The sequence below is a fragment of the Cheilinus undulatus genome, linkage group 21 (assembly GCF_018320785.1).
Source record: "Cheilinus undulatus linkage group 21, ASM1832078v1, whole genome shotgun sequence".
Lineage (NCBI taxonomy): Eukaryota > Metazoa > Chordata > Actinopteri > Labriformes > Labridae > Cheilinus > Cheilinus undulatus.
The window spans coordinates 19227107-19251618 of NC_054885.1; the positions used below are offsets into that span (position 1 = coordinate 19227107).

The 24512-nt window shown below is 39.5% G+C and overlaps 1 protein-coding gene across 1 annotated transcript; it reads right to left on the bottom strand.

Moving 5' to 3' along the window:
* Nucleotides 1-846: 846 nt before the first annotated feature.
* Nucleotides 847-23804, bottom strand: kcnh4a (potassium voltage-gated channel, subfamily H (eag-related), member 4a). The gene is made up of 16 exons (XM_041817524.1): nucleotides 23729-23804; nucleotides 14854-15087; nucleotides 14527-14658; nucleotides 14311-14444; nucleotides 10764-11016; nucleotides 8894-9051; nucleotides 8152-8359; nucleotides 7557-7751; nucleotides 7271-7470; nucleotides 4588-4837; nucleotides 4284-4498; nucleotides 4161-4199; nucleotides 2314-2681; nucleotides 2149-2228; nucleotides 1946-2022; nucleotides 847-1818 (listed from the first exon to the last, which is right to left on the bottom strand). Exons 1-16 carry the CDS (start codon nucleotides 23802-23804, stop codon nucleotides 847-849), a joined length of 3591 nt encoding a protein of 1196 aa, XP_041673458.1.
* Between the last annotated feature and the right edge of the window lie 708 nt (nucleotides 23805-24512).

A 24512-nucleotide genomic window follows, 5' to 3' on the forward strand; every position in this document is an offset into this window, starting at 1 on the left:
TGTGAAGCAGTTCAGGCTTACATATGGAAGACTGTTTACAGTGTGCATCTTATGTACCTAGTATTTAGACAGAGAGTTGTGTTTTACAGAGAAAATCCAGATAACTTCCAAAGCAAAGAAAAATTAGTCATTGATAAAAGGCAAGCCCCTGTTTGTGAAAGAAAAACCTTCTCAGAGATTTTCATAATGCTTTATTAAATCTAAAAGGGTAAGAGTAGTTTAGTTTAAAAAAAGTGAGAGTTGAGAAGGAGAGCTGGTGGAGGAACACATGCACTGTGTAGGGCAATCAATTCTAGCCTGACTCTTTTTTTGTTTCTTTATCAAAAAAGAAAAATAATGGACACACAAAGTGAGACAGACCTGTGTGGTCTCATGTTTTGGTCATATTTATTTGACTTTATCCTCAGTTTTAAGCTTGAAAATAATTATTTGTTTCCTTTGAGGATATGTCATAACTGTATCTCCCCACTGGGTGGTGCTGTCTACCAATAACTTGCACATTAAGCCTGATCCAACTTGTATCTGCTGTGATGGCATCAGCAGAAATATGTATTCCATTGTTCTGAAGCACTGAATGACGAAGGACAGGTTGTATGATGCATTGGGTAAAATACATTTAAGAATCAGCCTGTAATAGTCTCTGATGACCAATAATCAATCTCTTATGACCTAACAATCACAGGTAATACTGATTGGCTGCTGTATAAAAAATTAAGGTAAATATTGTATTCATTTGTGGCAGAAGGGCTTCAGTATTCATGCATTTGGTCAGAGTGTCAACAGAAACTTTGCACAAAAAGTCTTTAATGGTATCATAAACTACACGACTAAACTCAGAGGTCGTCATCATTGTGGCGTTTGTATTCCCTCCATGTCAAAGAGAGGTGCTTGAACTTCTACAGTTGGAGCATTGCTGCTCATGTCCTGATAGTCATATTTGTCCATCCTCTCTTGATACAGAGAAGCTCTACAGTCTCTGTCTGTCACCTGCCCCAGAAGAGAGCGTGACACATCCTGTATGTGATGAATAGGACTAGATCCTACCAGGTCACCCTGCCTGGGGCCACTGATGGCCCCCTGATGGCTCTGATTGTGGCCTGTGTGGACTCTCAAAGGGCTCAGAGAGCTGAAAGTGGTTTGATACTGCAGCAGGCCAGAGGGAGTGTTGGAGGAATGGATGGGAGTCTGGGAGTTGGTCTGGTTTTGTGTTGCATCAGAGCTGGTTTGGACACTCAGAGATGAATAGATGGAATTTATAGGAGAACACAGTGGGTGAGAGTTGCTGATGGTGGGAATGGAGGCATTGTAGGCCAACTGTGGAGCCTGACAGACCACCGGGAAAGTGCCGAAGGCAGGACTGAGAAGGGACGGTCCTGCCTGGGCATGCTGGTGGGTCATATAGGGAGAGTTTGGTGTGGTTCTGGAGGTTTGGAAAGGGCTACACTGCTGGCCCTGTAACCTGTGTGCTGTTTTCCCTTCTCTGTCAGAGCAGCACAGGTGCAAACACGATGACATGGGGCTTGATGAGTGCAGCAAATTTGAACTCCTGGCTTGGGAGGACATCCCACTGCAGCCCCACATGTTTCTGGCAGGGTGGGTGATGGCTTCATGATGGAGGTGCAGCCCAGTGGCAATGTTTAAAGGGACATGAGGCTGCCAGCTGCTGGAGGCTGTAACAGTGGGTGACATTTGGATGCCATTATAATATGAAGAAACTTTGGGGGGATACTGGAGCATTGCCATGTGTGACTGTAGGAAATGCATCATGTCATGGAGCTCCTTGGCCAGGTTGGATACTTCTTCATTCAAGCTGTTCACCTGGAAGGAAAAGAACCCCAGAAATTCAGTCACTTAACTAATAAATAAACTGCTGCTGAATGAATTCACAAGTTAAGCCCGCTAATTTATGCTCCCATGTAACTGGTAGGTCTAACATTGACCTTACCTCTTTATTTAGAGTGCTGACGTTCTGTCTCACTTCTTCCGTCTCTATGAGGAGGTTAGCACTCATCTGAAAGCGGTCTGAAAAAGTCCAGAGAAACAGAGATTTCTAAATGACTGCGCCATTTCTAAGTTTAGGTTTCCCATTTCACCGCCCTATCCAAACAGTTCACTTTTTGTTTATTGCTCAGCTTGCAGGGTCATTACCTGTTGCATTAGTCTTTGTGTCCTGCTGCTCCACATTAAACTGAAAAGTGTGCCCATTGTCCTCAATCCCATCCACAACCCTTTAAGACACAAGTAAGTTATGCACATTTAAAATGCATTCAAAAAGAATTTTTAATATTTGGGTGAAAAGGATGAAGAAGTTACCTTGGACTAAGGTTCAGCGGACTAACACAAGGTAAGGATGGCATGAGCAGCTTTGCAGGCCGATGGTTCAACCCTGAGTCCCCCGTAAGACCTGACAGAGAAGGAGGAGAGAGCTCCTCAGAGAGGAACGGCTGAGGAGAGGGGCTGCGGCCTCTTCCACCCTGAATGGGTGAGCGACAGAGCCGTAGGGCATTAATGTGGCGGAGCTCCTCCCCTAACAGGCTGCTGAGGTAGGGCTGACGGACTGGGCTGCCCGTTTCATGTAAAAGAGGAAGCTTTTTCTGCTGAAAGTGTCTTACGTCTTCTCCATGCTCAGCGTCGTCTGACTCAATAATAAAGGGCAGTTTATGGTCCACGGAGCCACGAGCCTGAGGAGACCATCATAGACAGAATGCATTGTTAGCTTTGAGAAAAAATGGTACCAACAAATAGTTTTTCAGATGTGCTCTACTCTTCTGTATTCATTTTCAATAGTACTCCTATCTCAACTGTTAAAAATGAGGTAAGGGTATCCTATTAAATGCAAGTTAGTAAAACCAAGCATGCAAAAAATGGCTAATTCATGACTGACAAGAAAAAAAGCAAATAAATTAAAGATTTTAGGGTGGCCAATAAGATTTCAGGGGGGCCTGGTTGGCCCCTGGCTACTACTTGCTCCGCCCCTGGAACATCACCTGTACTGCCATTTGCTGCCTTAATCCATTAGTGCGTTATAAATTAAGATATTGTTATCATTTTGGTTGCCAATATGTTTACCATTTACAGTGTTGACTCAATTTAGTCACAAAAACAACATCAGTAATTTCTCCTGGTCAAAATGTTTGTTTACAGAATCAGAAATGTAGCACCTCCCTGTGCTGAAACTAAGAAGAATAGCACAAGTTACATGCTCTAATGTGGACCATATTTCATTTAAAGAATTCAAATAAAAAGAGGACTGTGGGCTGCATTTGGCCCCCGGGCCATAGTTTGGACACCCCCGCTTTAGTGGGTCAGACTTTCAAATTAACTAAATTAGAACAGACATCTTTATCAAATTAATATTTTATTGTATAATTTTGGATATTCTTTCAAAACATAGGTAGGTTTAAGGCATCAACAGTGAGATCAGTCCCTTATGCCTATATGGCAGCCACTAATGAGGGTGTGGTTTAAATATTTTTTACACATCTTAAGGCTATCAGGATGTCCATCACTGGGTTTGATGGTAGTATGGTGTGGCCTAATAGGTGAAAAACACATGCAGGAAACAGACTCATTGTGGACTGATTATGTATTTTTTATGCACCGTATTTATAAATAATGGCTGACATGAGGATTTCTGTAAAAGTCAGACCAAACATTCAGTCATTCCTTGATTGTGCTGATTGATCTGGTTGATATGATAGCTGTTGGGATTTAAAGACAAAAGATACCCTTAAACCCACAACATCTTTTTTATCCAAACATTAATCAGCTTTTGGGGGTCAGATGGGTAGCTTGGGGGGGCCTGACATGGCCCCTGAGCCGCCAGTTGATGCTCACTGACATATGGCATTAATAAGAGTATGACAATTCTACATATTTTTTTAGTTTCTACTTTACATAAGCTAGTAAGCAACCCAGGGTTATAACGGGTTTCTTATACTTTGCTCATTGGAAAGTAGTCAAAGATAAAGAAACTGTCTTAATGTCATTAGGCCAGTACTGTATTGCAGACCCTGTATGTAGGCCTGTGTATCACTTTTGGTTTCCCTCTCCTCTGCTTCATCTTTATCACTTTAAACTCAGGCATCCTTGTATAAACACAGATATTGCTGTAATAGTTGTGTAAATGTATAAAGCAGACAAATGTGTGGCAAACATACCTGCAACAGCCTGGTGGACGACTGAAACTTTGTTACACCCTAGAAAGATTTCAGTCAGAGTTAAAATGAAAAAACATACATAATATATGTGGAGGAAAAGTAATGTGATACCACATGTCTTACATCAGTATCACTGCCTTCTCTCAGGTTGTAGGTGAGGTTTTGATGAATGTCAGAGCTGAATCTGCTGCCGTACTCTGGGTACAGCCCGAGGACTTCCCTCAAAGCCCTAACACTGATGTACTGAAGGTCACAGTAGGTCAGTGCCTTCACGTCTGCGTTTGTCTTGATCACCTTGTCCTGTTCTGGGAGGTCTGCCCCAATAAGGTCACCTTTACCTGTGGGGAAATGCCAGCCAAAACAGAAGGATTACAACAAGATGCTAAAAGGTGCAGAATGTGCTGAAGAGGATATGTTTCACACTGACCCAGAATGGCCAGGACCATGCCATCTTTGAGAACCTCCAAGGAGCCAGAGCAGACAAAATAGTTGGCTTGCAGTGCGTCTCCGTGGCGTATGAGGTATTCTCCTGGTGCACAGAAAGACGTCTTGATGTGTAGGGAGAGGGAGCGCAGACAACCTCGGCTGGCTCGCTCAAATACAGGCAGCTGCAGGATGTCTTTGTTTAGATGCATGGCAATATCAGCGCGCAGCTCATCGGGGAAGTCATGCAGCAGCTAAGAAAAGGGGACAGAAAAAATATTCAACCAAAACTGAGACTAACGGTGCATGTTAATCCTGTTTGAAAGGGATATAGAACTGGTTTTGAATTTTGAAACACAAAAAATTCTGTATCTACTGATGAGCTCCATAGGCAACAGTTTTATATGAAGTAAATGAATCTATGAAATGTGAGATGGCCATGCTTTCTTCCTGTCTACACTGACTATTTCAGGGTACATGTGTGCTACATGTGTATTCTCAGGAGCCTCTCTATGGTTTGTTTTGCCTGTTACACCAGTAACAGGCATACCTGTTTAAAATGGAAGAAAGCTTTACTTTGTAAAGTTAGACCTCAGTGGACAGGTTTCGTTCAACAGACAGGAAGGTTTCAGATGTCCTGGGCGTTGCTTTTGCTGGTGTTCAGCACATTAATGTAATGATCAGATATGGTAACCAGCAAATGGCTACCATAATATTTAAGTCAAAAAGCCATAGAGGGCAAACCAGAGAAGAAAATACTGTTAGAATAAATGCGTGTTAAAGTGGTCTCCACCAATCACATTATTGTGTTACTCTTGGTTTATGGGTAATGAATTCCTGTTATCTGAGAACCAAGGCTGAAAATGTTCTCACATTTTGTAAAAAACACAACTGTTAAATACATTAATATCAGCCAAATGCAGAAGCATTGCTGGTAAAGGAAAGACAGTCTGCTCTTAAATGCCCCCTCATGTCAACCACTACTGTGAGATGCTGCCTCTGTCAGGATGGAAAAACACACTAAAACTTTAAAATAAATCTTATTAAACTTAGGGTTAGGGTAATAAATAGGATACCAAAGGTAAACGTCAAAAACCTGACTCTCAAAACCTGATCACAAGATGTTTAAAAAGGCCAACAAAGCTAACAAAGCTATGTTAGCTTATGCTGTGTTTGCTAATGATAACGTAGCTACATAGGTAACATTAGCTTTATTAGCTTCATGGCTACCTTAGCATTAACTTTAGCTATGTTAGCTACACAGCTACATCACCTACATAGCTAACATAGCTACATTTGCCAGAGCTCACATTGCAAAAGCCACACTGGCGTTAACCGTGTGGCTAGCCTAGCTATCTAGTTACCTGATCTTGAGCCACTGCTCATGTAACCACTTCTAAAACAGGTCTATTCATACTTTCATCCTGCATAAGACCAATGATCTTTTTTTACTGTTTAATTTACAAAATGTTTCTTAGCCTGTTGTGTTTCATTGATGTAGCCAGACTTTGTTATGAATTAAGTTGAATTTTGAAAAAAAAAAAAGTGGAAACACATTGTACCGGCGAATCACAGCACCTCCATTCTGAAGGAGCGGCGTCACACAGAAGTGGTCTACTAGAGGTGTCTGAGATCTGTGGTCTGCAGCCAGCTCTCTTTCTGTAAAGGTGTGCTCAACTAATCAGATATATAGCTGTGAAACTCTAGGACTGTGGGTAATGTATTGCTATTGCCCAAGATCACCAATAAACTGTGAATTTTCTGAAAATGAAGTGTATAACATGAAGACTTTTGTGTTACATGACCATTGTCATATATCACACTCAGGGAGCTTGTCATAAGTCTCCCCTGGATAGTTATGACATTGAGGCTACTAATCAAATCTAAAAATCAGCATAGGCTGAAAGATGTAAGGAACTGTGGGAAGGAGGGATTAGACATGTATTAGAGTTTTTTTTTTGTTTTTTTTTTAATTCAAGGGTCAATGCACCTTATCTGAAACTCTTGGTTTAGTTACTATTTTAAGAGTGCACACACAACGAGACTTCAAGGGAAAGTCCACAATGTCCTGTTATTCCAATCAAACCAAAGGATTTGAGTATTTCTCACATGCATGTCAAACACATGGGTGCAAAAAACGCACAGATCGAGGCTTCAAAAGTTGTTGCATTCACATGACGCGCCAAGCTGTTCGGTAAAAAAAGACACGAGGCGTCAACGGCAGCATGTCTTCAGGGACCAGAGACTGTCTGTTACCTAAAACAGTGAATTTATAATCTACAGACTGTGCTGGTGAGGGTGTTTATGAGTATTCTCACTACTTTAACTCCTAGTCTTCTCTTATAATTACAGAGAACTTCTCCTAGATCTATTCTGGCTATTGTACCCAGGTTCTATTTGAAACAGAAGGCCGTCTACTTAAGGAAATAGAATGAGACTCCAGAGGGTTTAAAGTGGCCCACATATTAAGGATGACATTTCAGAAACAAACCCAGACAAAGTGTGGTTTTTTTTCTTCATGAAAAGAAATGTCTGTGGCCAAAGTATTTAATGGCTGACTTACTGCAAATGTAACTGAGATTCAGTTTAACTCTTATCCAAGGGTTTATCTTACCCTTGGTAAAAATATCCAAGGGTAAGATAAGGAAACTGTATCACCATGAGCTAATTTGTGATTCTTCACCCACCTCATTGGCATTGATGCCATTATTGACCGACCAGGTGGCCTGAAAGTACTCCAGCATCCTCTGCTTCAGCTGCTGAGGAAGCCGGTGCACCCGGATGAAGTCCTTTAGGTCCTTCATCCGGGTGTGATAGAGAGAGCGCCGGGAGTACATGCGCTGGATGATGGCTGTCACGTTTCCAAACACGACTGCATGCATCAGTGCTGGAAACGGTGCAGTGGGATGTTAGATATCTTTAGAAAATTGATCATTGTCGTGATAACTTTCCTGCCATCTCTGGGAAACTCACCACCAATGAGCATGATGCAAATGGAGAAGATTTTCTCTGCGTCTGTGTTAGCACACACATTGCCAAAACCGACACTGGTGAGGCTGCTGAGGGTGAAGTAGAGAGAGGCGATGTAGGCGCTTGGCATGGAGGGACCACCCATGGTGCTGTTGATGTATGGCGTGTCCAGACGCTTTCCCAGTTCCTGAAGCCAACCTGGGGGACAAAGTGGCAAGAGGGTTGTTAAGACTTATGTCGGGGCCTAAAATTCTGTAATTAATCAAAAGATTCTGTTTTAATTTCTTTTTAAAGTCGTCTTGAATGACGCTTTCATCTTAAGTGATATAAAGAGCGATGGCTGATATAATGTGGACTGTTATAATGCATTTTTGGTGATATAATGGGATTGCTCTGTGACCTGGACATCCTCTGGACCAAGAGGACAGAAGCTAGAATTTGAAATGATGCTTTCAGACATTCAAGCATGGCTAGAGATGTCCTGCACAGGCCCAGTGGGGCTGCTGAGTGAGACAGTCTCAGCACAGGCCATTATACTCCTGATTGAGCCCCACTGAAGCTTAGAAGACACGCTTACATGCAAACATAATGTGCTCACCTATATCCCAGGTAACTGGATCACTGCTTTCGATCTCTTGGCGTCCAATCACATACCACACACAGGCCATCCAATGAGCCAGCAGAGCAAACACAGACATGAGCAGGGTCAGAACCACAGCACTGTACTGGGAGTAGCGGTCTAGTTTCTGGAGAAGGCGCAGCAGACGCAGAAGACGAACTGTTTTCAGCAGGTGCACCAGCGAAGTCTGGAAAAGGAGACATAAAGAAGAACTTTAAAAGGCTGCCTATTGTTCTGCATATGGTTGTTTACTTCCATTGAAATTCTGCTAAATAGTTTCTTTGGAATAACCTGTGACCATTCCACTTTTATCTTCCAACTTTCCTTTTTAGTGTCTCAAAGTAGTGTATATATTGCGAAGCATTAACTCAAAGATAAATATGGACATTAGCAGGAAAGTTTTTAACCAGAGTTAATGGAGACAAAAGCCAGTGCTGCACTCTGAGAGGTCTCTGAGGGTCAGAATCAGCCACTGACACAGTAAGAGTAATGCATGAGAAGTACTGTTGATGTGGAGGAAAAACTAAAGCGAGCAAACAAATCAGAATGCTCAGTGAAGTGATTCAATTAGGAGGAATAGTCGTCTCCAGTCCAATGCTCATAGATAAAACAGAGCATGAAAACTTCAGTGCCACGTCTAAAAGTTTGTGAACTTCTAGAGCTACAAACTTAAAAAATCTGAAGGTAATTTGACTTGACGATAAAATAATCAAAATCCTACCACTGTGATGTTGAAGACATAGAGAAGGTCAAAGGGCAGAGCAGCGATCAGATCAACAAAGAACCAAGTGGTGCAGTAGTGGAGGTAGATTGATCGAGCGTCATACACCACCTGACCAGACTGACTCACATATGTGGTGCGGAAATTCAGGATGATATCTGAAATGGAGCAGGGAAGACAGAAGCCAAGGAAAATTAACTGGAGAAACAGAACTTAGTCAAGAAAAAGAAAAAAAATCCTTTTAAAGAATTAATTTTAAAGACACATAAATAAAATCAGAGCTTCCATTAGACTGTGTCAATTTTTGATGCCCCCTGTGGACATTTGGAGGACTGCATGACTTCAGCACTTGCTAAACCCATGCCAATACGTCCGAAAGTCCCAGTTTAATTTGCAAAATACGCAAAGATGCCAACTGAGAGGGAAATAACTGCAAAGCAGATGGACCAACCAGATTCCATGTCTACCATGTCTATTATTAGGAAGGTCGCTCTGGCTTGCTCCTGGTCAGAGAATGGCGGTATCCAGACCCGCCCAAAGAATTGGACGGGCCCCTGAAGAAAACAGTTCTGATTTATTGAAGCTATCAATGCATGTGTTTTGGATCAGTAGCATTGATGCTAGCATTCATCTTGGCTAATAGTTCTCTCATTTTGGAGCTGAAAGTTGCAAGAAGCTAATATCAGTTGCCGATGTTGAATTATTTATACATACAACTTTTTTTTTTTTTTTTTTTTTTTGCTTTTTGCCCATTTTGCCCCTTAACTCATTTTTGTAACATTTTCACCGATTTATCAGTTTTTAAGCCCTTGTTTGCCACTTTTTAACAATTTGTTTTGCCTCTTTTAGCTAATTTTTACTTCTTGACTGTGAAGACTGTGTCTTCATGCTGTTATTAGCATCCTAAGAGCCTGCATGGACATTCAAGGACATTACATTTTGGTTTTTCTACAACATAGTAATAGTTTTTGCTGTAAAAAATTTGAAGATAATTTTTCAGAATTTCCAGTGAAGTTTAGGTAATTTACTTAAAGTGTTGAAGAAAAAAAAATCATTCTGTTAATGGTTTTGTTTGCTTATGTAGCTGTAAAAGAGGTTTCAGTGTTCCTTTCAAACAGTTTCATAAACAGCAAAAATCACCTTAGAGGAGCTTCAAGTATCTCTCACAGTTGTAACTGAAAAAGCTATAAACAATCTAAAAATGAGTGAAAAACTTTACAAGTACTCAGTTTATACAGGTTGATAACCATATAAAAAGGGCCTACCTTTAATTTTGCCGCAAAGTTGAAATGGAAAGCTCTTTTTTTCTTTTGTAATGTGGTTGACAGGGAGTAATGATGAGTGTAAATATCTCAGGGACAGTCTTTTGGTCTTTAATAATACTACACTTTAAAGGTCATGTCTAAAACTGGCCGTTGAAAGGTTGTTTTTTATGAAAAAAAGAAAAATGGAAACAGCAGTCCGTGTCAAGTGATTTCTGGGCATGACTGTGACTAAATGTCCCCAGACTAACTTTAGGAGAGATTTCATCAGAAAGTCTCACGACAGATGTGCTATCACACTTCCTATGGAGGCAAAGTGGGATAAAGTGAAAGAAATCTAATTACGATTCGTAACCTGGGGCAACAGAGACACCCTGCGTGGGTGAGAAAAGGTGGGAGGTTTACTTATGTGTTGGCCATTGCCAGGGAAACCACTGCAGCTGCATCAGAAATCTAGTTTTTGAATCAAACCTTTCATTGTTGTTTCTCTGCAGTGCTGCTTAAGATGCTACAAGATGAGAAGATACGTCTTCACACCATTAAAAAAAGGAGAATCTGGCATGAATTCAACAATCAATGATGCAAAACCAGTTCTACAAATACCACACCGAGTATGAAGAGCATCTCCACAGCAATGTCAGTGCCTATAGTGCTGCGACTGATGAACGAGTGATGGTCACTGCCCTCATCATGGCTGACAAAACAGATATCATAGGGCACGGCCACAGCGACGTAGAAGGTCGCCAGTAGAATAAGCCAATCCCACAAGGCCTTAGAGATGCTGTAGTGAAGCAGGATGAAACGTGACTTCTTCACAGCTGCAACCTTATACTCAGGAAGGGACGGTTTCTGAAACACACTCTGAAAGACAACAAAAAAATTAACAAAGACACTGAAGTGCTCACATGGCATTCTACAGCTGAAAGGACACCATTCAAAAGAGAGGGCTCATTACTTAAGCTTACTATGAATCTGGACCACTCTGATTCTATTTAAGGCAATCTTAGATGGTGGATAAAAGAATTATGAGGATAAAAAGAACTAACTGTGTCTGTAATAAATGACGAGTGTGCAAATTTTATTCAAAGCTCAGTGAAGTAAGGTTTAAGGACAGTGATTGGCTCAGCATGGAACACTGTGAGGCAGCTGTTGATTGTCAGTGTTCATCCTTGCTTTTATTATCATCATCATCATCATCATCATCATCACCGTTATCACAGTGTGAATAGGCTTACTGAGACTGATGCTTGAAGGTGCAATTTCAGACCTTTTGTATCAAAGACACACTTTTAAAGTTATTTTTAGTAACTATGTCAAATTTGGAGCCCTCTTTGATGATGAAATACTTCCTACCTCTCTGATTGGTATACGTACATGCAAAGGTTGTGTGCAGTTCTGAAAAAATTTCACCACTGTCCTTACGTGTCTTGACAGGTCATTGGGGATTTTTGCAAAAACAGTTTGTTTTTTTTTGGTAGTATTTCCCCAATCTAATTCAGCAGACAAAAATAAGCATATCAAAAAAATCATCTTCTGGCTGTTGATCTTGGTTGATGTTGTAGATAATATGGGGCATCATCACATCTTTTTGCCTGTTTAATAACAAGTTCAAACCTCACAGTGCTCTAAGAAGTGCAGGGCATTTTAATCTAGCTTCCAGCTTTGATCTAGTAATCCACAGTAGCTTCACCACTGATTACAACGCCACTTCAAAAGCTGAATATTGTTGTTAAATCCTCATCACAAAAATCATCTGGCACTCATCTATGCCAATGGGTTTACACAGTTAAGTTATGGGGGCCATTTTAACCTTGGAAAGCTGATGGATTAGACAGAGTACATGTCCATCAAGTTGGATCCATCAGTTGGATCCAACTTGCAAAACTTCCATGGGAAAGTTCCTCATCAGAGAGTAACCAGACCAATCAGTGTAACTGAAGAGAACAAGTTTGTAGCTATGGTTTATTTGCACTGCAAGCCTGTAAACAGTGGTTGCAGGTGAAGAGATTAGAGGTGATGCTACTATGTGGAAAAAAAAAAGCTTTTCTTGATGCTGGCTTCAGAAAGAAATTGATTTGCCAACTGGCTCCACTGGTAGCAAACAACTAACAGCAAGAGGGCTGTGGCTGCAGACTAAAGATTTTAGATGCCCCCTCTTGCAGACCACTTTTCTGTAATAATGCATCTGTCAGAATAAAAGTGGCACAATTTGCCGTTTAACAAAGTACTTCCAATTTTCCATTTTTTAAAAGTTCAACTCTGTTCATAAAGTCTGGAAAACACATTCATGAAATAACCATATTGCTAACATTACAGAGTAAGCATTTTTCATAAATAAAAAGGTAAGAGGGCTAATCTGGGATAGACCTGGATAGACCTGTTGCAGTAGAGTTTACATGAACTCTGCCTCGCTTTAGTTTTGTTACCTCTAGCTAAATCTAACACAGCTGTGTGAGCTACATAGTTAACATCTTTACATAAGCCAATGTAGCTACATTAGCCCTAGTTTTAGCAATGTGAGCCTCAGCGAACATAGCCAAAGCTAATGTAGCCACCTGAGCTATGTAGGTAATATAGCTACATAGCTAATGTAGCTAAAGCTAAAGCTTAAAAGAATATGAAGCTTATGTAGCTAATGTTAGCTACATGGCTGTGTTGGATAAAGCAAAGGAAGGATAGGCTATTTTTGCAAGAGTAGCTTTGTTAGCTTTAGCTATATTGCCTTTATAGCTACGTTATCCTTGTAGCCTATGTAGCTATCATAGCTTCATTAGCTTAGCCTCAGCTACAATAACTGCAATAGAGTGTTTTTTTGGAGGACAAGGTTTTTTCCGTGTAAGCAGACTGTTTACTCTGCTTACATTTTGTAATCAGGTTTTGTCAGTCAGGTTTCTGATGTTTCTGCTGGAAGTTTGATCTGATTTTATTTTGAAAGTTTCAGGATATTTCCAGCTGACAGTGGTGGCGTATCACAGTAGTGGTCTGCAAGAGTGGGTGTCTGAGAGCTACAGTATGTAGCCAGACTGCCCTGATAGCGCCTCTCTGTTGAACTTTAGTTGTGTAGCGTCTTATGCTTTATCACCGTGACTTGCCTGTGATGACAGAGCGCTTGTCTGTCACCTTGGAAACTTTTCTGAAAGGTTCTGCCCTTTTCAAACACAGTGTGTGGAATGATGAGTAATATGAAACACATCCCATTCCATGAATATGTGACAAAGTCTATCTAGCATGTCAGGTTAGAGCCGTGTAGCAGGGTAGATAGTGTCTACATGGTCACAGCCTGGCTAATTCTGGTCTGTTGAAGGAACCAACGCTGTTTTGGTTGGGATGGCAACTAGAGCCATGTGGTAATTTCTGTAATTTCTTAGCAGGATTCAGGGCTCCTTAATGGCTTGCTCATCCTCTCACTAGGGCTCAAGTATCTAGTTTTCATTCCTTAACATTGTTTGTGTTGCACCATGTTACACCTGCAAACAAAGTAACTACCAGCAAATGTAAAAAAAAAAAAATACAAAAAAAAAAACACAAACGTGATTCAAATCAGCAGTTTTCACATAATAATCCCACAAACTTAATAAATGTCCCAAAACTATAAGAACAGTTTCCTACTGCAAACAGAACAAAATTCCTAACAAAAGTAATAACTATCAAATTTGCAGAGATTTATTGAGTTTATGGGAAATGTAAAAAATCCCCAGTTTCTAAAAATCTAATTATTTTCCAAAAACATTACATGAACATGAAAACTAAATTTTTGTGATCAATGTTTGTTTGTTGTTTAAGTCATCTTAAGCTCAAGCCACATCAAAAAACATGGTCTTTATTTGCCATGAAACAGGAAGTCATTTTTCAGGGTCTGTTTTGTACATTTTAATTCACTTGACAAATAAGTCACTGTTTGTCCTGGCAGTTGTAAAAACAGCTATAACAATACTTTCTTTTATTATGGGTTTAATGAATGTGTTGGCAGTTATTACGTTTGCAGGTGTTACATACCACAACCCAAAGGAACTGTCCTTAAAACAAACAGCACTTATGCCATAAAGAAAGCGCAACGCTCTTATTTTATTGCATTGTAATGAAGTTGCCCAACATTGTTAAATAATGATAAATCATTAAATGTTGTAGGTTTATTGATTTGTATTTGACACTCACGCTGGCCATTTTCCTTTTGCCCCTCTTTGGAAACAGGTTTCTGAGGTGCTGCAAGATTGTCCTCCCCCTCTCTCGAGCTTGGGAAAATTGTGATCTGTTGCTTTTGACTGTCTCATGTGCACCCTCTGACATACCTGTAGGCAAAAATAAGTATATAAACCGAATAGATACCAAAATACATGTGTTAAATAAAGTAAGAATACAGCCAGGTCTCACCGTCTCCTTGGCTGAAGCGATGCCTTTTCCCATGAGTCTCACTGACATCTTTGAAGGATAGGAGGAACAGCACCACCTCACCCTTCTCATTTTTTATGGGCACAATATCCAGCAAGCACCAAAATGGATTTCCTGGGGATAGTAGAAAAAAATTACACAATGATAACCCAACAGAAACCAGTGGACAGATCTTAAAATGAAAAGTGGATTTCATTAAGTACTGAAATGAAAGCAACAGACCAAGGCTTTAGAAATATATTGTTGAATTTTTTGTTTTAATGGTTACTAGACTGTATGATTATTAGATCTATACACAGTTATATGCACCATTTTTCCTGTAGAAGCAAACTTCTCCCTGGAACTCCTGCTGGCCCTCCAGAGCTTTGTCCACCTGCTGGATTATGCTCTCATTGGTCTCGGCTCCATGCAGGAAGCTGCAGGTACACGTTTTCTGCATCACCTCAGTCCGAACAAAGCCAGTCAGCTCACAGAAGCCATCAGAGCAGTACACGATAGGGTAGCCATGGCGCCCTTGGGCATTTCCAAGCAGGAAGTTACTGTCTGCGAGGGAAATAAAAGAGAAGGCTGAGGTCAAATCTATTTCATGACCTTGGGGAAATCAAAAGACTGATTGAACAGTATTTATTTAAACGCTGTGACACTGCTTTAGCCCTCACAGATACACATTCACAACTATAAGTTCCCTTTGTTTGCTCTTCTTTTCTCCATATTTGACTTGTTTGTTGATTCACCAACAGAAATCAGCCTTTTCCTTCTTTATCTGAGACATTTTATCTGCTTTCAGCTCAGACCCCTAGAAATAGTCCAGTCTAGTAAGTGTAACATCAGAGGAGCTTTGAAGCTGGTGGTCTGTGTGAAGTCTGAGAATTTATGCGGGGTCCTAGCTGGCTCCTCGTGCTCTATGGGGGACCAAGGCCGTGCCATCCGGCCATCAATTGCACAAAGGACACACACAAACACACATATTTATCAGCATAAAAAAGGCAGAAAACAAATAGGATCTTTTCTGCAGGATTTATGCCAGTTTTTGTCTTGTTTTGGGACTTGTATCTTCCAGGAGTCTTGACTTGTTTCCTAGCAACAGCCAGTTAATTAAATACAATGGTTAAAACGAATGCGCTCTGTGTAAACAGTCCTCCAGATTTCAAAACTTTATGATTTCTACAGGCTAGAAATTTGGTGTTATTAAATTCTATTGCCCTCAACTGACAGGCGTTTACCATTTTCATCCATATTAATGAAAGAGAAAAATGTTGTGTCATAGGAGCAATATTGTATACATTAGTCAAGCAGCATCCGATCGAAAACTTTCTCCATTATCATTTTTGAATGGCATAAGTTTTATTTACTTGCATAAACTGCTATTGGTAGATTAAATAAGAACATTTATATGCTACATCTTTATCTATTTTCTAGTAACAGACCGAAAAACCCTCATAAAAGCAAGCCTGTCGCCAGGGGAGTTTAGAGGTTTCGAAAGGGAAGCTGTAGCACCAGGCATTTTATTCTCCATCTCAGTGAAAGTACCTATTTTTACATCATCTGACAATTGCAGGAAAACAGATTATTTTTAAACTGTCATTTCTTGACCCTTATACCACTCCTGGAACACTATATATATCACTTATATGACAAAAGTCTGAGCCAGAACTGTTTAGTGATGCATATAGGCCGCTGATAGGCTATACAATGAATGGACAAAAGTTTTCAGACCCCCGATCATTACACCAACAGGGACTGTAATGACATTGTTTTCAAGCTTCCACTCTACTTGGAAAGCTTTCCAAAAGATTTTGGAGTGTGTCTGTGGGAAGTTTTGCCCATTCATTCTGTAGAGTAGAGTGAGTGGGCACAAATTCCCAAAGGCACACTCTGTAATCTTGTGGTAAGCCTTCAAAGAAGAGTGGAGGCTGTTATAGCTGCAAATGGGGGATAACTTTATAAACATATTTGAATAAATTGTCATTACAGTCCCTGTCGGTGTAATGATAAGGCGTCTGAATACTTTTCTCCCTATAGTGTGCATTGCTCAGCTGTTCATAATTCAAAACTATGAGCAAAATCACAGATGGAGATGAAAATCTTTGAGATAATATTCACATTTAAATAGCAGGCTCTTTTGAAAAAGGAAATAAAAAATGCTCCATTAAACCTTGTTGCTAACTGCTGGATCTTTTAAGGTCATCTTAGGGCAGTGTGTGTAGGTGGAGAAGCAGAAGAAAATAATGAAAGCACCAAGCTCTGAGTTTAATGTGCAAGATGCTTCATGTTTGTGTTGTTTCTTCAATAAATCTAGGAGGGCTTTAGAGATATAGAGCAATGAAACAAAACAACCCAGATATTCTAATCCATTCCTTTATTACTGCATTGTTCCATGTAAGCTTTTCCCCCATGATGATTTAAATATGACCTCCAGATTCAGCAGCAGTCTAGTGAATGTTGTCTCTTTTGTTTGTCAAAAACACTGCAGTTATACGGCTGCACTGGGGATATTAGCAGACAGTTTTAATGAGTAATGCTTTGTTTTGTCTCTGAGGCTTAAAACATAATCATACAGAAGGATAATTCACAAAGATGTACGCACCTACGCAGGTGATCTTTTTAACTGTAAATTAAGTTCCCGGGGGCGGTGCTGACAGGGTGTTAACAAATGTGGGTTTTCCAGAAGAGATGTGCAATTACTGATGTGTAGATATTCTCTACCTGCTAAGAGTTCATCTAATCTTATAAGAAACTAAATTAAGATCTTCCATGCTTGTGTTGCCATAGCGATTTCGGTAGAAAAAGAAGAAGTATATGCCAAAGCTGCAATTTGCATTTACGGGGTTAGTAAGGCACTGTGTCCTCTGGGGCACAGAAAGGATCTGTAGTATTATCTTTGCTGTGATGCATGAAGCATTTAGAGGACATGAATGGCAGTAACTGCTAAAGTGCTTGCAACAATGACAGTTCAGATAAATGCCGCTAAACTTGTGCAGAGTTTATTACCTTGCATCTACAAGCATCAGTGTTTTCTCTTCTCAGGTCTTGTCTCTAAGTTTAAACGCTCCTCCATATTTCCTTTTTCTCAGCTTGTTTCTATGGCTTCATGCTATTCAAGAGAATAGAGAATAGTGCATCTATGAAACTGAGTGGCTCCTTCCTGTAAATACTCGTTTTAAAGTATACCCACTCATAGAATCACTGTGATTGCTGTTAGAGTTCTGATTCTACAGGAAATTCTTTTAATTGCTTCCTTTCAGTTTCTAAGTTGGTGCTACTCGAATACAATCCCCATCACTAATTATCCATGACAGCACAGGTGGGGAGGGGGAAGAAAAAGATGTGATTTTAACACCCACCCAGGCAATTAGCAAGACACACGGTTGGTAAGGAGAGGTGATTAAGAAATACATAAACTAGACTGAGTGCTATTAAACAACTGAGACAATTAATATGCATTGATATATGAAAGCTTTTGATTTTATAAACCCATCATGGTCAGTATAATTTGATTGTTTTTGACAAAAAATACTCTAAAATGTCAAAGTGAAAGCAGACTTCTACAAAGTAATGTCAATTAAATAAATATATGTAAGGTAAAATGAGTGCCTACATGAATATTCACCCCCCCTTTAAAGTGACTGACCTAATTTAACATATATCCAACTGGTGCAAGTAGTCTAACAATTAGTGAAATATGGATCACCTAAGTGCAGTGAATGTGTCTCAAGTGTTTGTAGTATAAAGACATCCATGTCTGGAAGGTTTAGTCACTGGTTAATCAGTATTCCTGGCAACCATTACACCGTGAAGACAGAAGATGTTTGTCGGACACCAAATACTGCATATCACAGATACACCATCCCAACTGCAAAGCACGGCAGTGGCAGCATCATGTTGTGGGGATGCCTTTCAGCAGCCGATCATGGAAGGCTTGTAAAGGTAGAGGGTTAAAATGAATGTGGGGAAATATCAGAAATCCTGGAGGACATAATTATTCTGTCTGCAAGAGAACTAGAAGATTTATCTTCCAGCGAAATATTGACCCAAAGCATACGTAAAATGGTTTAAAGTCAACCAGGTGAATATTCTGGAAGCCCAGATCTCAATCCAATTGAGTATTTGTGGCTGGACTCAAAAAGGGCTGTTCAGGCCTGACCCCCATGCATGTCAGAGCTTGAACAGTTTTGTAAAGAATAATGGAGTGAAATTGCAGTGCTCACATGTGCAAGAAATCTGTTTTCTTTGACACTGAAGTTTTTTTTTTTTTTTCTTTCAAAAAAGCCAGACTTATGATTGATTTATAAAATCATTCATTCATTCATTCATTCATTTTCTATTCCGCTTATCCCGTTCAGGGTCGTGGGGGGAGGGGCTGGAGCCTATCCCAGCTGTCAACGAGCGTCACCCTGGACTGGTCGCCAGTCAATCGCAGGGCTGACATATAGAGACAGACAACCAGGCACGCTCACATTCACACCTACGGCCAATTTAGAGTCACCAATTCACCTATTGAGTATGTTTTTGGTGGTGGGAGGAAGCCGGTGTACCCGGAGAGAACCCACGCATGCACGGGGAGAACATGCAAACTCCACACGGAAAGGCCCTGACCAGGATTTATAAAATCAGTAAAAAGATAAAAGATCAAAGGGGTTGAATACTTTTTATAGGCACTGTAAATACTTTACTACTTTATACTTTAAGGGTTAATCTAGTCTTTATCTGGCATAATTCCATCTATTTGACAGTACAAATTGATTTGATAAATGTCTTTTTGTGACTGAACAGGACTTCTGATAATAGATTTAGCCCACATATTATCACTTTTATTTCATTTCCCTGCTCACACACCTGCTTCATGTGAATATCCTCAATCCTGCCCCGGCCCAGCCTTAAAATATTTACAGCATTGACGTGTTTCTTAACTATCTGCACAAAGACACGATCTGAAAAGTCCTCCAGCCTTGCAGTTATCCTCTTTGTTTCATACACAAGTCATCACACTGGAAGGCTTTCATTGGAGCACTAGATGTTCCATCCATGCAGTTTTTGAACTGAACAGTGGTCTGCTCTGAGGCCATCCATCTCCTGTCGGTCGGCCCCCCACCTCCCACACAGCTACCGGAGGGTCAGTTCGCCCACTCTCATACGGAGCAATTTTATCAGATAAGATTGAGAAGATGTCTGCGGGCGGATCTGTGAAAGAGAAAGTTCCTGTATTTGTGTGTGCCGAACTCAAGGGCGAGACAACGTGAAGCAAGAGATAGCAGGGTTTGTGTGAGATAGGGACAGTGTCATCACACTGAATTTGTAAATTTGTTAAGTTGTATAAGACAGTCTGACCCGTACACACTCTATCATCATGTCTAAACTGAGCTCCAGATTTACACCCGCTCTCTGCTCTGTACTGACTCTGAAGCACAGTGTGAACCATCAGACCTGAAGAGATACAGCAGGAAAATATGCTTTAAAAAATCACTGCTGAGACTCTCTTTAACAATGCAACAAACCAGAAAAGCTCATGTTTGTAATGTCTGTAACGCTGTATCTAAGTCTATCTGCAACATTACACATGATAAAGGATTGGCGTGCTTTCTGCACTGATCTTCTCTGCAGCAAAGCAATTTAAAACTAGAAGACCTGTTGCTATAGTAAGAAATATTGCCTTTTCGGCTTCAGAATGATGGTTTTTTTTTTGTTTGTTTGTTTTTTACAACAGCCCAGTCATGTCAGGATTTTGATACACATTGCTTTTTGTAATTTAATAACTGTTACATTAATATTGCATTTAACTTTTTTGAATTAAAAGCTATAACGCTACCCGGCCCTGACTTTTATTTCAATAATAATGTTATTCTTACAAAATGCACCAAAGGTTTAAATTGGTTCCTTTCCCTGCAGAGGCTGCTGCATCTTTGTTGTTTAGCAATATTCGTTGTCTCTCCCAGTGTAAGCTGCCCATTGGACCAGTGTGAGCTGTCTGGTAGTTTAACTTTTAAAAACGATTTTAGGCTGCGATAAGCCAGGATAAATGTGGTGGACAGTGGTTCTGATCAAAGACTGGTTTGAATGATAATTTCAGGGATGCAGAGACATTACATCCATCCAGCTGTTATTGAGAGAGACACATTAGAAAACAACATGCTGACATGTTTCAGCTGTCTTCAAACCATTGTTCTATGGTATAGTGAACCAAATTATATTAAGTAACATTTAAGTAAGTAAGGTTCACTCAATTAATTTGTAAAATCAAGCTCAGACCTGATCTAATATCGAATAATGTTTAGGAATTTAACCCTTAAAACACCAGTTTAAGTGCAAAAAAAAAGATGCCTATGGAAAACACAAAAAGTCAAATATTTCTTTTATACTACATGCAATTTGGACTAGCTTAAAGAGGATTTTCACAGTTCTGAATCTGCTCATTACGAGCAATAACTTCGTCTTTTTTTTTTTTGTTTTTTTTTTTTGCATTATTATTTTTCTAAATTTAAGAGTTAGAAAATTATTGCACTCAGGGTTTAAGTGGTATGAAATGGACAGCATACACAATTAGCAACAAAAATACTACACACACATTTTTTTAATCTAGGGATCAGACCTGATCATGGATATTAAATACAGATTTAAGGAATAATGATATAGCCCTGAATATGTCAAGAATGAGCAACAGCTTTGATTTTTATGCATCATTATATCACCATACGTAAAAATCTACAAAAATAATACACATAAAGAAACTTTTTTTAAAGCAATTTTTAATCAAGGTCAGAATTGATCATAAACTTCTCGATTAGTTAATAATTTTGGAATTTAATCCTTTAAATGTCAGATTTCCTGCAAAATCCTGATGTTTCTTAAATGTACTACATGCAAATTTGATTTTCTTGAAGGAGACTGTCATGACCCTCTATATGTTAACATAAGAACGTCTTTGATTTTTATGTATTATTCCTTTTTTAACTTCAAGATTTTAAGAATTTGTGACAATAGCGTAGTAATATAAAAACAGCTAAAAAAAAAAAAAATCTCCCCTCATGCCAAATAAGGGAAAAAAAATGACTGATATTTGGTGTTAAAAAAAAAAAAAATCTGCATATTTGAATCAATGACTCCAGAATGAAAGTCTATTATCATGAAATGCATTTCTTTTTTTACTGTAATGGCTGGGGGATCAAAAATTGTTTTTCAGTAGGGCCTTTTTGGTCACAAACACCCTGATTTCATTAATTTAACCTTCTGAGAAAAAGAGGTTCCAACCCTTAGGTTGTGGCTCAAAGAGTTGACAGATATCCTCTGTCAGGGAAAAATAAGGGTCTCACTGAGGAACAAAGACTGACTATTTAAAAAGATATGGTCACCCCTCGTCTGTTGGGCAATCCTTAATAGACACTTCTGGTCATTTTTTTAGTTCTAATTGCTTCTTTTTAATTTTCCAATTTCATCATATTGCTCAACAAGTTGAGCAGAAGGGGTGTGGGGTGTGTGTCAGAGGGTGTAACGTGTTAGCATATATATTCATTTATGTTTATGTTGAAAATATTTGCCTTCTTTGTCTTATTCTCCCCTTTTCTTTTCTAGATGAAAACTTGTATGGCATTTTTCTGTCATACATAATTTAACCTGCCTTCCATAAAACACACTGAAGCGCTAACATCTTGACTGTACACCAAAAGAGTAGAAATTGACACGTAAAAGGTTCTGGTGTTGAAATTTTAAAATTCTATTTACAAAAGTACCCTCCAAAATGTAAGTTATTAGCATCAACACGGTCAAAGTATTAAAAAAGAAAACCAAAATGATCAGAAAGATTGCCTCTAAGGGTTAATAATTATCCTGTGCATGCTTCAGTGTAGTGGGGCTTGATTTTTTATAGTGTAACTGATAACAAAAATCATTAAAACAGCGCTGCATTGTTGGAGAGAAAAAAAAAATACTGTAATAAAACTGATGAAAGTAAGAGGCAAATACAAATCATTATTTATAAGAAAAGTAACACTCAAGTTCTCTGGGAACATTCCCACCTCTTTCTAACCTATAAATATAGATTAGTGATATGTGACGATAGATCTTATAATGTGTTGATGGACTGTATTTTCTGTATACAGTCAGTCTATTTTGCTTTTTGTCCCATAATCAAGCATTAGAATTAAATATTTGATAATCACAAAAGACACCAACTAACAACTGTAATTTTCTGTTCATAGTTGTACTGTACTACTACATTTTACTGATCTATTAAAAACACTGGTGTTTTTAAATCAAATGGTTATGGCTTGCTGTATGAGAAGAATATTTGGTACAGTATGTAAAAATCTTTAAATATTCATTGCCCATTTTGTTGCCTAATTTTTAAGGATATTGTTTCATAATGCACTCCTGTTGTTCTGGGTATTTATCAGTGGAGATAACAGGGTCTCTGAGGTAAGTATGAATTTCTGGCTCTTCAAGTGTTAATTAATTAAATAGTGCTTTGCAAACCAAATAGTATTTTACAAAGGTAATACTCTAGTGAGTTTTTCTAGTTGTTGGTCATTTATCTTTTTTATGCCTGTGATGCTGCAACTCTTTCATACCTCATTATACCACTAAGAATGCATTAATACATTTAGAACAAAGCAGATCCATATTGATCTAGGTAAGGAAAACATCAACAGAGACTATGTTGTTGTTGAAATAGAGCCTTCTTGAGTACTGTAAAATTTCATTATATAAAATAATACTGTATGTGAAACATGAAGGATCTGCACTGGAAAAATCCATAAAGCATCAGATCAACAAGTGTCCCTTTAGTAAAAATACATCATCCTAGAGTGGACTGTAGTGTCTAGCTCCATTTCCTTCCCTGCTTTGCTGTCCTTGCTCTCAGCCTCATAATTGGATCTCAGAACTGTTGGACACATTTGTCGACAGCGGTGTTTTCATTGCCAGTCAACCTTAAACTGGGTTACAAAACGCCAAAGGCTAAAATCCTAAAAGCTACAGTGTGATGGCTGACACAGCTGCAGGATCAGGAGAGAAAATGCACGTGTTTGCAGGTATCAACATTTCAATTCAGTGGCTAAAAAGTTGAAATGCTCTGACTTAAACTTTGTGATGCAGAAATGATAAAACAAATGCAAACCAAAAATTGTAACATTCATCAAAATCCAGTCTTTTAGAAATTGTTGAAATAAAGGAGTTTGATGGAATTACTTACGGGTGCCGTCAAAATGGTTGGCGATGGTGTCCAGGAAGGTGTTTTGTGGAGCGAGGAGGCCCTTCATGACAGGCATCTTGTCACAAAGAAGAAAACTGCAGACCACCTGCAGACAACACTTTACAACACTTTGCCTCCAATCCCCAAAGAAGAGCTGAAAAAGAACCACCAGTCCTCTCCTTGGGCTTGCTTGTCTACGGTGGAAATCTGCACGCAGCTATCTTCTTGAGCTGAGAGCTCAGAGCTGTTGCAGCTCTCCAGAGCTTCTTTTTCTGCACTGAGTCAGGAGCTCTGTGGTTATACTGTGCATCCCTCTGCTCCCATCGCTGCTCCAGTATGAGAATGAAGCCTCGGCTCCTCTTCACTCAGTCTAACTCCACTCACCATGGTTCCTGTCATCTCTCAGTCCTCTGCCTATCTCTCTCCCTCTCTCTGTCTGTTGTACAAAGCCTGAACCATCCCCCTTTCCCACTATGAATTTATTAGTTCACTCTTTCTCTCTGCTTTCTTTCTTATTTGAACTCCATGTCTTTCTCCTCCTCTCTACCTCTGCAGGTGAAGATGCTCTCAGTGGTCTCCTTTGGACAAAAGGATGTCAGAGGTCAGCCTACACAAGGAGCTGCACTGGATGAGGGTTTTTTGTCTGTCAAGGTAAGCAAAAGAAAGAATAGTTTATTGGTGTGTCACGTTTTCTTTGCCATCACAAGACTGGAAACACACAAAAGGTGTAAAAGCACAAACATGACTACATTTATGACTAACTGCTCATCTTTGTTCTTTGAAT